The 16,179-nt window shown below is 38.7% G+C and overlaps 1 protein-coding gene across 1 annotated transcript in view; it reads right to left on the reverse strand.

Moving 5' to 3' along the window:
* LAMA2 (laminin subunit alpha 2) overlaps positions 1 to 16,179 on the reverse strand; it is a 387,138-nt gene that overhangs the window by 126,769 nt on the left and 244,190 nt on the right. Inside the window, exons 20-25 of the mRNA XM_067294582.1 lie at positions 15,641 to 15,747; positions 14,353 to 14,616; positions 12,034 to 12,214; positions 8,310 to 8,446; positions 5,517 to 5,753; positions 1,610 to 1,753 (exon numbers count right to left, since the gene is read on the reverse strand). Of these exons, the coding sequence (XP_067150683.1) occupies positions 1,610 to 1,753; positions 5,517 to 5,753; positions 8,310 to 8,446; positions 12,034 to 12,214; positions 14,353 to 14,616; positions 15,641 to 15,747 (1,070 nt within the window). The remainder of the gene's footprint in view (positions 1 to 1,609; positions 1,754 to 5,516; positions 5,754 to 8,309; positions 8,447 to 12,033; positions 12,215 to 14,352; positions 14,617 to 15,640; positions 15,748 to 16,179) is intronic.

The following is a 16,179-nucleotide window of genomic DNA, read 5'->3' on the forward strand; positions in this document are numbered from 1 at the left end:
CCAAGCCCTGTACTGTTTTTAAAGCATTTTGGTATTTTCCTTTACAGCAGCATCTACGGACTGACAAGATATGGAACGACTCTAGCAATTGCCAGCCCTAAGTGAGATTTGCTGAGATCCTATCATAACAGTATTTGGTGTTTAGTACTTCAGACATCAACATAGGGGTCAGCACACTTGAATTTTACAACAGCCTTGCCTTACTGTCATATAGGGCAGGCTTCAGTGTGTCTAAATACGTCTAATGCCATTTGAGGCACCTGAGAGCATTTGAAATAGCCACTAACAGCTGGCAGAATCCAGAGTCATTCATTTTACAACTCTGAATCAGTTCTGAACTAGATCAGAGCACCCAAAACTAGACGAGATGTGGACACACACTTGTTTAGATATGAACATAAATATAAGAGGAAATCAATCAAGAGACCCAAAATAATCAGGAGCTTTAAACTATGTTTCTGCTTTGTGCAGCCATTAAGGTCAAAACACAATTTTCCAGAACTGTTGCTGTCATGAAACTTGATTAAATTTCATAACTTATCAGCTCTTTACAGCTCTTCCTCTTCATCCTACCAGCATATAATGGGCAAGACTGAAATAATGAGAAAGACTGGCCAGATCATGATTAATCACTTCACCCACTGGAAAGGAAAAGATGTCCTACTGGACTGAACAAGGAAGTGAAGAATGGATGCCATTCATGTTACCCTGACCAAGAGACACGAACTCTTCAGTGAAAGATCACATCTTGACATTCAGTCTAAGGTATCATTATCTGATTACTGCTTGTGCATGAAACAAGTCAGGAGCTTTAGCTGATTTGCCATTAGGCAGACATCCCCTCTGTGACTGACATTCTTTCTAGCAGAGGTATGACTCACTACGTATGTGGAGTCAACTAGTCATTTCCAATTAGAAATAGCTCTTGCAGAATATAATTGAGGAGCTAGCACAGCAGGGACAGACAGCAGTGGTCTCGACACCTGTTTTGTGCTCATTGTAGGGATAAATGAAGACCTTCAGTCTGCCTTATTTGTCAGTTCAGAATGGGTCTCAAGGCCCTCTTGCACTCAAGTGTGGAGGGCTCTCTGGTTGCTCTGATGGGCTCCACCCTTCCGTTCCTGGATTTAAATAGAGCAGCATCTTCAATAAGCTCCTTTTTAAATTAAAAAAAAAAGCAGCAATGAAAATAAACAAGACATTAATTGAACCACAGCATATCTAAATGTTTGACAGCAGGTATCTATGAACCTTGAATACACTGGGGAAAACTGTATCATATACCAGAGATTATGTTACAGTGTACTGGATCGACACAGCATAATTTCCCCACACATGACTAACTTGTTCTTTTTTGGGCTTTAATAGCTTTTCTTTGGCTTGACATCTGTTATGTTATCACTGGTTTTCTTATCTACTTATTTACTTTTAATGCCTTGACCCTGATTGTGTAATGGAACATACCACTCTCTCCACTTCTCAAAGTACAAAGAGGAAAATGACTGCTTAAATGTTTGGCCATTTTCTAGCTACCTCTCAGTGTGTGACTAAAAGATGCCAGCAGGAAACAACATTATCACATTACATGGCTCAGCAGTTCCCTACTCACCCACATGCGGATCAGCCCCCTTGCCTCACTGCACTGTGCAGTCAGGCCAAAGCAATAGCAACTGCTGCAGCCAAGTGGATTTCTGGCAGAGAGACCAAATGTGCCAGACTTGCACCTGTCACAGTGGACACCTTCCACATTAACCTGGAAAAGAGAGAAAAAAGCTTTATTTAGAGGTCATAATAATAATAATAATAATAAAAAAAAAGACACAGTAACCCTAACAACACAGCGCAAAAAGAAATAACAAGTGTTAAGGAAATATTTAAGGAGCTTTCCAGTCTCTTATCATGCGTGTATGCAAACATATACAATTAATATAATCATGGCATTTTTACCCACTGAGTAACTCCAAGCAATGCGTTCTGATTCCATACTTATAGTTGCACACACAGAAAAATCAGATTGCACTTTTGGCACGGCATGCTTGCTAACTGATTGATAAGATAAGAAAAAATATGTCCTTTGAAACTGCCAGGGTTAATCAACCCTTTTGTCTAATAGGAATTAGTTTTGACAAGTTAGAATATTTAAGGTACAGTACTAAATGTTCTTGCTGAGACACATTTTAATTGAAATATTGCAGAGAAAAGCTTTCCCCTCTTCATCTGATTGTTTTCCACGTCATTGAACAGTATTAACAAGGGCTGAAATGTTTCACTGTTGTAATGTCAATGCTTTTATTTTCATTTTTCAATTAGTCCAAATAAAAAGCTATACTGGATAGAGCTAGATACACAGTGATTTATGCATAGCCTTTTAAAACCATTTTCATACTAAGACCATGCTATTTAAAAAAATCACTAAAATGAAAGCACTGGTTTGTCTTTTTTTTTTTTTTTTTGAAGAGTAATGCCAAGAAGCCAATCTAAACAACAAAATCAACTTTCCAAAGCTTATAAAGGAAACCAATATTATCCCTGAGGACTTACCATTTCTAACCCTCATTTCCACATGTACCTCCATAAGCAAATGTGCCTACACTGTATTTAGCTTAGATTTTGCTGCTTTTTGTCAGAGCTGACAAAGGGACTCCTGAGCTTCTGAAAGCTCATTTTTTCCAGCTATAACAGCAGATTTAAACAGGAACAACTACTATTTTATAAAAATCTTGCTTCTTCAATATAGAACTCTTTTAACAAATTAGGCAAAAGGTTAACCAATCCCAGATTTAAACCTTGAAAAAAATGTGTCAACTTAATTCAATATTATTTGTTCATTTTCTGTTGTCAATTGTGAATTTTACTTGCTTTGCAGTTTGTTTCATGTCAATTGCAGTTTCTCATCCTTAAGCATCAGCTAAATATATACTGTTAATCTGGACTAACAGGAACATGGAGGTAACTAACTGAAAGTAGTTGCTTTCAGTCTTAAGAGAATCAACAAGGAAACATTTATATTAAAAAAAAAGTCATAAAAGTCCATTCTTTCTATCTGGCACTTGTGAGACCTACAAGAAAGACACTGACATACTGGAGCTACTCCAGAAAGGGCCAGCAAGATGGTTAGGGGGCTGGAGCACATGATGTATGAGGAGAGGCTGAAAGAACTGAGACACTTATTTTTTATTTCCGAGGATGATACAGGACAAACAACATTTATCATTAGGCTGGGAAACAGCTTCTTCTCAGACAGTCTTTGTGAACAACTCACCCACTTCAGTTTTCTTATGGTCTCAGCATCAAATGAATCAGTATTTGTGAAAGAGAACATGATGTGTTCTGTTCAAATACACCAGAAGAGTGCATGAAGGGCCAAACTGTTCAGTAGGAGATGGCTTCAAAGAAAATCATGAATTCTGCTGACTACAATAAGAATCCGTTTTGTTCCTGCAACCTTTCTGCCAGGACTCTTAATGTTCAGCCTTAGGAAGGGAATGCTAGGTGGAATATTACTGCTGTCTACAGCTACCTAGTTGGACGGTATAGAGAAGATGCAGTCATACTCTTCTCAAAGGTGCACAGTGATAGCATAAGAGGCAACGCAGGAAGCTGGAATACAGGGAAGTCTGATTAGATATCAGGAAAATTTATTTCACCATAAGGGTGGTCCAACAGTTTGCACAAAGAGGTTGTGGAATCTCCATCATTGCAAATATTCTCTCAGCAACTTGATCATATTGGACCTGCTTAAAACCAGAGGTTGGAATAGATGACCTCCAGAGGTTCCTTCCAACCTAAATTATTCTACGATTCTGTAATTCCTCCACTGAGACTATAAACTCAGAATGAAGTGACTGGTGTCCAATTAACAGAAGACTTATCTGGCAGTTTTATAATTTAAATTTCATCCTCCTATAAATACTAGCTCTTTGTGTCAATACAGTCACTGAAGCAGAAGGAATCAAAAACACAGAAGGAACCACTAGAAGTCATTTTTAAAAACCTCCTGCTGGAAATGGGACTATCACCAATGTTACATCAGGTTAGCCATGGCTTTGTCTAGCCAAGGCTTAAAAATTTGCAAGGATGGGGATTTTGCAACCTCTCTGGATAACCTGTTCTAGTGTTGCATGACCATCCTAGTGATTTTTTTTCTCCTAATGTCCAATCCGAAACTCCCAAGCTGCAATTTGCAGCCATTATCCCTTGTCACATCTTCTGCTGCAATCATAAAAGGCTTGATTCCATCATTTTTGCACCTACTCTTTGAAGTGGCTGTACACTGCTATTAGATTTTCCCTTAGGATCCTTTTTGCAGACTAAAAGAGTCCAGCTCCCTCAATATATCCTTGCAGATCATCTGCTCTAAGTCTCTTTGTAACCCTCCTCTGCATCCTCTCCAGTTTCTCAACGACACTCTTGAACTGGGGGTCCCAAAACTGGACATCATTTCCAAGTGCAGCCTCAGCAGCACTAAGTAGAGGGGCTTCCTTTGATCTGCTGGCCACACTCTTAATGCAGCTCAGTATGCAGTTTGTGTTATTTACAATGAGAGTGCATGGCTGGCTCATATTCAATTTGCCAGCCCTCTTTGGCCCCCTGGTGCTTTTCAGCAGGATCAGTACTCAGCCTTTTGCCTCCTAATCTGTTCTGATGCTTGGAGTTATTCTATGCAAGGTGCACAAATTTGCCCATGTCCTTACTGCAATTTGTGAGGTTTCTGCTGGCCCAATCCTCAAGTTTGTCAAAGACTCTCACGATTGTAGTTCTACTGTTCACCCCGTCAACCTCTACAACCTCCAAATCACCAATATCCACAAATTTGTATTCTGTTTCATCATCTGGGTCACTGATGAAGATGCTGAACCGCATTGGCCCTGGCGATACTCTGCCTGCTAGCTGCCTACTGGATGTCAAACCACCAATTACTGATTTGACAATAATCTTGATTTGACCATAAGCCCAGCAGTCCAGCCAATTTTCAACCCACCTAACAGTGTGCTGTTCGTCCAGTTCACACCTCCTTCCAAATAAGAATGCTGTGAGAGATGATGCCAAAAGTCATCAGCTTAGTGATCCTACATTGGATGCCATCTACTCAGAAGAACAGATGCTCCTGGGGTAAATTCTACACATTTTACTCATCAGTACTAACTCTAAGTTAGTACAATATAAAGAACTAGAACTGTGGTACATAGTGTTATTACTGATGTGTTTGCTTTTAATTTGCCAAATGTCTGAACAAGAATTGTACTGAATGTCATTAAACTGATAACAGCTCTGTAAGAACAGGAAGAAATCCAAAGGGAGAGGAGAGCCTAAGAGGATGCCACCTTAGTAAGTGTTAATGTGTGAAAAAGTAGTTGATAAGCACTTCTGTCTTCTTGCTGGACTCCACCCAGAGGAGTTAACAAATATACCATGACAAACAGCTAGATGTGTCTGCTTGTACTGTCAATGACAATGAAAATTGGAATAAATCCCTCAGCAGCAATTTGACCAGCTTACATCCTTCACTGTCCTACCTTGCAGCTGCATTGGCCAGTATGATCAATGCATGAGCACTTCTTCAACTCTGCATCACAGGTGTGTGGGTTGGTCCCCGGCAGGAAGCACTCACAGGTAACACACTGTGGGTAATTCCAGTAACCCAGCCTGCACTCAGTGCATTTTTCCCCAGAGAATTCAGGGCGGCAGTAGCAGCAGCCTGTATTTATGTCACACTGAGAACTCAGGGCTCCAACCATGCTGCAGTCACACGACTAAAAAGGAGAGAAACAATAAGAAAACTGCAGTCACGCTTCTGAAAAAAGCAAACAAAAAACAATTCAGCTCTTCCAAGTATTTATGAATAAAGTTCTTTATACAGTAATGAACTTCCTCGGTCTAAACACATCTGAATTACAAGGCCAGGTATCCATTATTAGTCAACAAGGGTCAGGTAATCACACAATATCGATATCTATATACACACACAGACACACACACACGTATGTGTGGGTATAGATATATACATATATATATAATCAACACTGTTTTCTTTTTGATCACATGTTATTTATCATTGATAATTTAGGCAATGAACTCAAACCAACAAAGTCAAGTACACTGTGACAATTTGGAGACAGAGTCAACTTAACAAAAATTTTAAGTGCTTTTTAAAAACCCTGTGTAAATCCTATGTGGGGCATGTTCATATCTCTTTGCTGAAACTGGAAATGCTCAAGGACAGTGGGTCCCCTGAAGTCTAGTGCAGTGATTATTACTTATCCACAAGGTAGATGACTATTTTCTTTGTGCAAACAGAACTCTGAGATGATGGTAATTTACATGGTAAGGTACAGAGAATTACTCTTGTGGTGTACTGGGAGGTAAATCTGCTCACAGAATCAGGCTTTCACTGGCAGGTAAGCATAGAAATAGGTGATTTGCCAGGGGGTCCAGATATTGAATAGAGGAGCAAGTAGCAGGGAAAGCTCCAGGCTTCCAAAGAACAGAAGAATCCCTCTGCACTATTACTGTGACTGCACCGCAAAGTTAGCACAGGACATTCACTGTCATCAGCTGTGTGACTAGAATCTCTTATGGAGAAGTTCAGCTTGCAGTAGCAAACTCGGTGCCAGTAGTACAGGTTACCACAGTAACTGACATGGATAGACTCACTAAAATTAAGGACACAATGCTGAAAAAGAGAGGGGGAAAATGCAGATTCAGTTTATAAGCAAAACTGCTTACATGAATACTTACAGCATCTTTCCTTTGATTTGAAGAGACTATTTATAAAGAAGGTGATTATATATATGAAATATTCAAATTAAATCTTTACCATATACAAGAGAAACTATTTAACCAATGGTTAAATGTTAGACTGCTAGACTACTACCTAAGCTTCTCACAGAAAGAACCTTATTCTACAAGATATATCTGAACAAAAAGCTTAGGAAGCAAATTGTTCACCTTAAACTGAAATAGCTTGGTGTGCAATATCAAAACCTAAATTACAATCAAATGCTATGTTTTTTGCAGGGAGGCAGTTTTATGCAATGTTCTCCTGAGTTATGACAGCCTTGGAAATCTTTTACAAAGGGAGTGCAAGTGGAGTAGGAGATTCACATCTCACTTTGGGGAAATTAGCTGCAACATACTGAAAGAGAAGATGTGGGCAGATAGATCATTATTAATTTAGATGGTGCCATGGAGCTGCCATACTAATGCACTCATATAAAAGACAAACAGAGAATATATTCTACAGCTCAAACAAAGGTCTTCAACCTCATTAGGCTGGTTTCGGAAGCCAAGAGTCTATATCACAGCAGCACAGCAGATGTTTCACAAGAGGAGTTTTCCATACATAAAGAAAAGAAAACATTCTTGATAATTAGTTTGCAGCCTGAGCTACATGACAAACAGCCTTTTAAGAAAGAGCACTAATGGTGTATGACCATGTTCGGACAAGACGTAGTCTTTTGGAGTAATTGCAGCCGTACTATAATTCCTTGTCACCAATGAGAATGGCAGAGAGCAGAAGGTATTTGAACTTGGCACAGTATTCACTGTTACTAGTTTTCAGCCTTAACTGAACAGTGCTCACCTTAGCTCAGAGTATGACACTATCGACAGCTTTCATGGCCTCTTTGACATGCAACCATTGTTTTCCTATTTCTTCTCCTTTCCCTTCTTCCCTCCCCTTCACACTCTTTATTAGCTGTATGTCAAACACTGGAATAAGAGGGATTTAAACGCTAATGAGAAGGTTATTCTCCCCTTAAATAAGAGCATAGGAAGAAAGCACATTTTACAGCTAAGATTGCTGTTTCTTTTGTTCTCTCTTCATTGTCTTTTAAACACAAATTGAAGCCCTTCTGAAATAAAATTCAAGTACAAATTCCCACTGGTAACACAATTAGGGCCCAAGCAAATTTGTTCTGCAAAAGCACTGCCAATTACCTGTAACTGTACATCTCTACATTATATAATATTGTGTTAATCTCCTCAATCATGTTAAACACAGCTATAATAATAATAATAATAATAATAATAATAATAAAAAGAAACAGACTCAAGCAGGACTCTGAATCAGCATGATGGTAGCACAGTATAAAGCGGCTATTTGGAGTTATAAACAGATTGCATACCTGAGACAGAAAATCTGTAGTTCTCACACGCTGCCAGCACTGAAACCATAGTCCGATTGACACCAAAACTCATGACACAGAGACAATGATTTACAAACCTAAAATTGTGTTCCAGCTACAAACTACTGTATATACCCCAGGGGAACGAGGTAACACACGCAGAGAAAATAGAGATCCACTCACCTTGCAACCGCTGACAATGTCGTGGCCCCAGTAATTCGGTGCACACTTGTCACACATCTCCCCAACAGTATTGGGAGGGCAGACACAGCGGCCACTGACTGGATCACAATTATTACCAAAACGAGAACATTCACAGGCTTCATGGGAGAGAAAGAAATAGAACAGAGTGAAAGTTACCCCTTTATGTGACACACGGAAAACAGCATTAGGATCAGAGCCCTTCCTATACTACGAATTCCCAGTTATCTGGGGACATAGTGGGGCAGGAAAAGTAAGGCAAACCCAGAGAAACCCAAACAAGGAGCAATGTAACACAGGTTAATGGAATTGGAAGAAACTACAACGACAACAGAATGGGAAAAGGAAAGGTACGGATGGTAGAAATGCAGAGACTTTTGAGACGGTGCACTCGCATGACATAACTGCATGAGTGCAGCTATCTCGTTTCTGGTCCCATGGTGGCTCAGGTAAGAGCCTCTGAGCCCTCTGCGCAGGGAACCTGCAGCTTATGTAGCCTGTCCTGACAATCTGAGCTGACTTTCTGAAATTTTTGCTGCTGTAAGCAGAGACTTTTCCTAAAGGAAAAAAAAAAAAAAAGTGTTTCAATCTCTTCCTCATTTTATTCCCTTTTCTCAGAATACATGATTCCGCCTCCTATGCTCCCTACCACCACCTGCAGTACAGTATTTCTGTTTTGACTATCCTAATCTTCGGGGTTTTAGAGACACTCTTTAGCTTGAACCATTTCTTTTCACAGTAAACTTACAGAAGAGAGATCAAGGGTTCTTTTTCTAAGCACAATGAATTACGGCTCAAAAAGGAGAACTTGACATCCACAATGTGCTTGTACACAGGAAACTGGAATTCTTTACAAACTTTATTCAATTAAAAATACTTGGTTTCTGGAAGTGATTCCCAAAGCGGTCTTTGCTATTAAAGCATTATTAAGTGAGCAGGTCCTTGGTGGCAGATGCAGATTCAAACTACATAATAGACCAAGTAGTTATGGGGCACAAGACATCTAGGTGTTCTAAGGAGTGGAACTGGTACGTGGTTGTTTTCATACTCACCCTCGACATTGCTCCTGGGATCAGCGCAAAAGCATAAAGAGCAGACTACGACTCTCTGCGTGATAATCTGTTCCTTGGTATGTTTAGGGCAGTGTAACATAATGTTCCATTGCTGAGGACTGTATTTATATTCATTGCCTTTACTGCATGAAACACCGCAATTCAAAGAAAAACTAGATAATGTGGGAAGTGCAAAGACAGAGCTCTTATCTACAGCTAAAATAAAAAATGACCTTTCTTTTACCCCAGCAACACTTCCAAAATGAGGCAAACTGGTGCAAAGCCAATGCTAAGTTCTGCCTCAACTGTGCCAGGAACAAGACATGAAAACACCCTACACAGGATCTTTTGACTTCCTGTGGCTTGAAGATGTTTCACAAATACATCTTTCATTGTGAGACTGAGGCTTTTGCCTGTTGGATGGATTTCTAGTTCTTAGACAAAATTGGTTAAAAAGGGGTGGAGGGGAAGAAAATGATATGGCAATATTTTTTGTGTTTTTTTTATCATTACTAAAAAGAATATGGATATAGATACAACTCATTTGCTGCAAACAATAGTGAAACATTTCTCGTATCTTTGCTGCTGGAATGTCAGCTCTAACTGATGATGCTTTAGGTTTTTTTTTCCTTAAGCTTTATGGTTTTTTATTGCACAAGAAAAAAACAAATTATATTCCTTTTGGATAAATGCTAGATAAAAGAGGTCCAATATTTTATTCTATACTTAACTGTCACTATGGTGTTCATTTTTGTGCACTTTTTCCCTAGCATGATTGGAAATACTTTCATTAAATTTCTGATTTTCTCTGTGATTCATAATTTAATTCTTTTTTTGTCTTTTGAAGGAATACATAAAAAGCCTACTAAAAATAAATAGGGAAAAAACAGCATTTTTAAAAAAGAAATCCTCTCCATCTGTTGTCTTCACTTCGAAACTTCTAAAAATCTGAATTTTCTGAACATATTAAGCTGTTGAGGTTATTCAAAATATTTGATGACCACAGGCAGAAATATTTCTATTTAAAAGACTGTTTGGATTTACACTACTTTCCAATTTCAGCACTGTTCCTTAAACTCTGTCTTTTCATGTTTGCCAAGAGAGCAGTTAAAATTTTAATGTGAAATCTTGTTAATTGCCCTCTCACTTCCCTTCCCCAACTATATGAAATGAACAACATTTTGTAATATTTCACAATGGTGATGCGCTTTTCAACTGTGAAATGTTAGAGACTAATCATGACCATCATGTATAGTATTTTTTCTCTCTGAATGTGCTAAGAGCTTTAGGACTGCAGATATCATTTGCTTTTTATTTCAAGCTCTCTCAGCAGTGAGCCTGAGAACCAACCTCTCCCTTTTCCAAGGTGTCAATGTGTTTGAACTTTACAACATGGCAAACATTTTCTTAGCCTCTCCTTCCCGTGGGAGACAACACCACAGAGCAGTGTTTTCAGATAGGATCTATAATCCAGCCTGGCTCAAGGTTTATCAACAGTATAGGTAAAATTGAATTTTGCTGCACAGAAGTGGATCTTGAGGCTTGGATGCTCCTTCCATAAAAAACTTGGTTTTTTTATGGAGCTCCTTCCATTAAAAAAAAGCACAGAGCTAGGTTTGCTGCTCCTGCTGCCATTGATAGCAGGAAAGGAGGAGGAACAGGATAGTAAGGATGGTGATTTCTGCTTCTGGAAAGAATACTCACTACAGCTTCTGCCTGAAGAATAATGGCAGCAATATGCTTGGCTTTACAGCACTCTGCCATCAGCAAAAAATGCTGTGGGGCCATGGCCCCGCTGGCATCCCAGCAGCCAGCTGCACCAGACAATTATCTATGTCTCCTGCAATCAGACCTAAACGAGTCTTTGAGACCTAAAAAATACAGTTCTATTAGCAAACATGGATATTTCTCTGTGTAGAGACCTACGGATTAGTTTCTTTTTGATCTTGCATCTGTACTGCTTTAAGGACAGAAAACATTCATTTTGATGTTTGACCTAAGTTCAAAAGAACAAACATAAATGTAAAGAAGTGGCTGGAAAAATTTATGTTTGATGACAGAATTTCAGCATCCGAGAGAGGATACTTTTCAATTACACAAGGGACATAAAGGTTTTTATCTAAATATCTTGTTGTACACAAAACGTATATAAGTAAGCAAGCTCCTAAATATTACTGTGTGGAAATTTAATAAAAAAGGATCATCCATGTAAGGACAGTGAAAGGGTTTGGGATAAGACTAGAAACAAAAGGATTTTTTTTCCATTCACATCCCTTCAAGCTGACATGATTTGGCAGGCACCCTAATCAGCCTTCTATGATATTCTTATGCAGCTAAATTATAACAACTCCTTCAGCAGAAAGTACATGGAGAAAAGGACATCCCTGTTCCTTCTAAACGTAGCTATCTGTGCTAGATTAGCTATAAATTGATCTTAAAATAGCAAGAATAGCCTGGGTGTTCTGTACTTGCAAATCACCCTTTGCCAACTGACTAACAGGACCATCCATGAATATGCTGCTCTGTCAGGTAAGCGTGCAGGGCAATGCGAGAACAGGCAAACGAAAACCTTAGAGGTAGAACAGTAATAATAATAATAATAATAATAATAATAATAATAAAAGCCAGTATTTGGCCACTAAGCATTTACATACGAGTACAGCCTCCTTCTTCAAAGTTGTAAAATCCATGAGCGCAGCGGTCACACTTCTTTCCTGCCACTCCAGGCTGGCAATAACACTGTCCGTCTCTATTGCAGTCAAAGGACTTGGAACCAAAAGAATTGCAGTTGCAGGGAACACATCCCCTTGAAGACTGTAAGCCAAATGTTTCAGGCTACCACAGACAGAGGAAGAACAATTAGTAACTGGAATGATTACCAGGAGAAAAGAGGAAAAGTTGAAAAAGCAGAGAGAGCAGGGTAGTTCTTTCCTCTTCAGCGTGAAATATTACTCTTAACAGATTGAACCGTAGGGGGCAAAACTGAGGTGAGGGCACTAAATACCTCACAAAGCTGAATGGGAATAAAGATTTCAGAATATTAGCTATTGCTATAATGAATGTACTATAGACAACACATTTCAGATAGCTTGCTAGGAAAGCAAAGTTTTAAAAATGAGATACAAAAAAAAAAGTGCTAATTAATATATAGGGAATAAAGTGGAAAATATTTACTTTTAAAATGTACTACTGTGTGACCCAGGCATATGGTTTTAGATTTTTTACCTGGTACAAATCAGCGCAGACTTGTTAAAGTCAGGGGAGCTGCACTGACTTACATTTTATAAGGATTTACTCCAAAGTGGAACCCCTAACTTCTCGTGTAGGTGAAATCCCAGAGATTTCAGCAGGTTTCCATGTAAAAGTCCTGAAATCTGATTTCTGAGATAAATATTGAGGTTCCATCTTCCCACAGAGAATCCACTGATAGGATTCAAAATACAGGATGAAATCTATGGTCAGAATTTGGCCTGAAGAATCATATGAAACCAGGCAAATGCTTGATTATACACATAGTAAGAAATTACTCAGATTTTCATTTCCAAATTCTATAATGAAATTTTTTACCAGTTACACTGTTTTATCATGCTGAAGTATGTATCAGAGGGAAAGAAATACTCAGACTCATGTAATTAAACTCCAAGGTTCAATTAATATATAGACTATCTCTAAAGATTTCTTTTACACAAGGAAGAAAAGGAAACAAAGATGGAAATATGAATATTAAAAAAATGTCAGAACAGACATTCAGATTAATACAGTGAAGTAACCAATGCACAGCATGCTGCTCAGCTCTCAATAAAAGGTTTGACAGAATCTAATAAATTCTGTTTGTAAGGGTGAAAAACAGAAAAACAGTCTGATATACTAGCACTCCACATGGTGTGAAGGAAGAAAGGATCACCTGCATGCTGGGTTGGCTTCTGTGATGAGCTCTGCACAGTGAAAGACATTTTGATCAGTCATGCAAACCCCTGAGATGAACCCCCAAGATGAGCCCTCAGTGATGTCTATTTATACACAGGAATTCTAAGAATCACAATTATTGAAGAATATATGGAGATCCTGGATGACAACGAGGAAATATGATGAATTTTCTGAATGTGTATATTATCTTGCATCCCTGTATCAGGGTACGTGGAATGTTTCTGTGGGCAATGTGGTTGCGTAATATATGTTAAATAGGTGAAAGCTCACACTCCTAAAAGGAATCCATGTGAACAGGCAAGGCATGGGTCCTGAAATTTGATTCTGGAAGACAAAACACTGCCAGGCATTTTTCAAAGAGGGTGAGATTAAGTGCGGAGGTTTTGTTTTGTTTGTTTTGTTTTGTTTTTTTTTGGGGGGGGAACCACAGTCCTTAAATATTGCTCATTTAGGAATGGTTGAATCATAATTACATATTTCAGGAAATAAGCTGCTTTATTGGTATGTGAAAAACAATGAATACTTTTGTCATGTTAGGAATTACATTCAAATAATGGGTACTTGGTCTGGTTAAAAATTAAAAAGTGGCTCAAACAATTGGCCATATTCACTAATGAGAACTTTTAACACCTGACATGTTTGATATTTCAAGACTAGATCTTAACACTTTGCCTCTGGCACTGGTCCTCCTCACACACTCAAACTTTTGGTTTCTTGAACCAGTAGAGGATGGAGGAACCCTGCTGAAAGCCACGGAAAATCCCAGCGATTTCATCAAGGCAAGCGCGTGATTCATACATTTAGCGCATACTGCTGCTGATTGTGTTGCTTCTCGATTTATTCTGGTTATTTGACTGCTGGCCTACATTGTTATTTGCACTCTGCCAAAGCCTAAAAGTGGAGAAGTATCCTAAAAGGCTGCCTGTCTTTTGAACCTGTGTGTTCATATATTGCAGCACATCTGTTAAAAAAAAAAATCTGCAGGAGCTCCAAACACAAACAAATATGAGATTCAAGGCCATGCAATGCACACAGTTTCTGATTACCGGAGTAGCAGGCCTGTAAGCACCCCGCGGGCACCCAGTGGCACTGCCGAAGCCCCATCTCCGAGGGGGGACTCGGATTTGCTGACTGCTTTGTGCATTTTCTTTCAATTTAGGCACCTGTCTGCTGATTTCACAGCGCTTGCCCATGAATCCTGATTTGCAGATACATCTTCCTGACATATCACAGTGCAGTGACATGGATCCTAGGACATTGCAGCCACAGGGCACACAAAACAGCTTTGTTGGGGCCCAGAAGTAGCTGGGCTTTAAGAATGAAAGGTAAACACAGTTAGAAGGTAAAGATAAAGAGACTACATCAAATAAAAGAGGATAGGAATAAAGGGTAGTAGTAAACAAAGAATAATTCCACAACTCACAGCCAATACTGTAGTAAAAAGCTTGACATATTTTCTGCATACATTATACAGCCTAGGGCAAATTCCATTGATACCAATGGCTTTTCTTTGAATACAATCATTGAACACTGTTGGAAATAGACTGTTCTCTCCCAGCAAACCCTTTCAGAAAGTATGCGGCTTTAAGGGTGAAAATAATCCTAGTGATTTCTACAACATCATTCATGTGCTTTAAATTACACATGCACTGAGGTGTTTTGAGGATACAGGCCCAAGAGCTCTCACGCTGAAACAGAGAAACTTGCAGTCATCCATAACATACTCCTTAGCAGCCTAAAGAAAACACTCTGAGAAAGTTCATGAAATACACTGTTTTTTGCAGTGATTTATATGATAGCAAAACAACGTCAAGGCAAAAGACACTTTCACCAAAAAATATGTCACTTGGACAATACAAAAAGATCCCATATAAAAAAAAAAAACCCATAAAAGTACAGCTTTCATAGCAGAAGTAAACTAGCATTCTACTTTTTCAAAAATCAGATACTACCAGCTATTTTGCAACTCTTCACAGAGGGATTTTCCCCCAGAACTGTAATAGTTTTAACCAGTATATTTGCATCAAATATTCAAAATTTAAAGTGCGTATACCATATATAAAAATGTATTTATATGTAAGTGAGGCTTAAAATATATTTTCTTGTATGCAAAAGGAGATTTCCTTTTGTTCTGAGTTTTGTTCTAGAAAACCTTTGAAAAATATTTTAAAAATATAGCCATTTCACCTTTCTCCCCGTATATAAGAACAATCCATATATGTTCTAAGTGAAAAATGAACAACAACAACAAAAAACCTGTTCAAAAACAGACTGTATTTAGTTATGTCAAGCAGGGAAGAAAATTGAAACAAAACACCATTTCTTATCACCCACCTTGCACGTGTCACACCGGCGCCCAATCACATTGGCTTTGCACTCACACTGCCCTGTCCGAGAGTCACAGATCTCTGAGAAGGAGCCATTGATGTTACAGTGACAGGCTACAGAGGAATAAGAAGCAGTTGTTAGTACGCTTCTTGGAGATACAGGTCAGACTAAAATACGTACGCTACTGAAGCTAACTTTAATAGCCAAACATTTACAGTGCTGCTTTTGCCACCATGAGAAATACAAGAAGGCGGGCCTGAGTAAAGCAGCAAGGCAAATTATTAAATCCCATATGATGACAATGCACATTTATCTATCCTTATTACTAAGTAATTTTGCTCCAAATTACTACTCTGAAGAATTCCACTTCCACTTAATAAAAAACTCATTTTATATGTGCCTCTCAGATCAAAATGAGGAGAATTAGAGCACATCACTGAGTACATGATGATGGAGAAACAGGTTTTGAAAACAACGCCTTTTGCAATTTGAATTGTGCGTGCCAAATCTCAGGACAAACTGGGTGATGAGAAAGGAAGGCCTCT

The sequence above is a fragment of the Apteryx mantelli genome, chromosome 3, assembly GCF_036417845.1.
Source record: "Apteryx mantelli isolate bAptMan1 chromosome 3, bAptMan1.hap1, whole genome shotgun sequence".
Lineage (NCBI taxonomy): Eukaryota > Metazoa > Chordata > Aves > Apterygiformes > Apterygidae > Apteryx > Apteryx mantelli.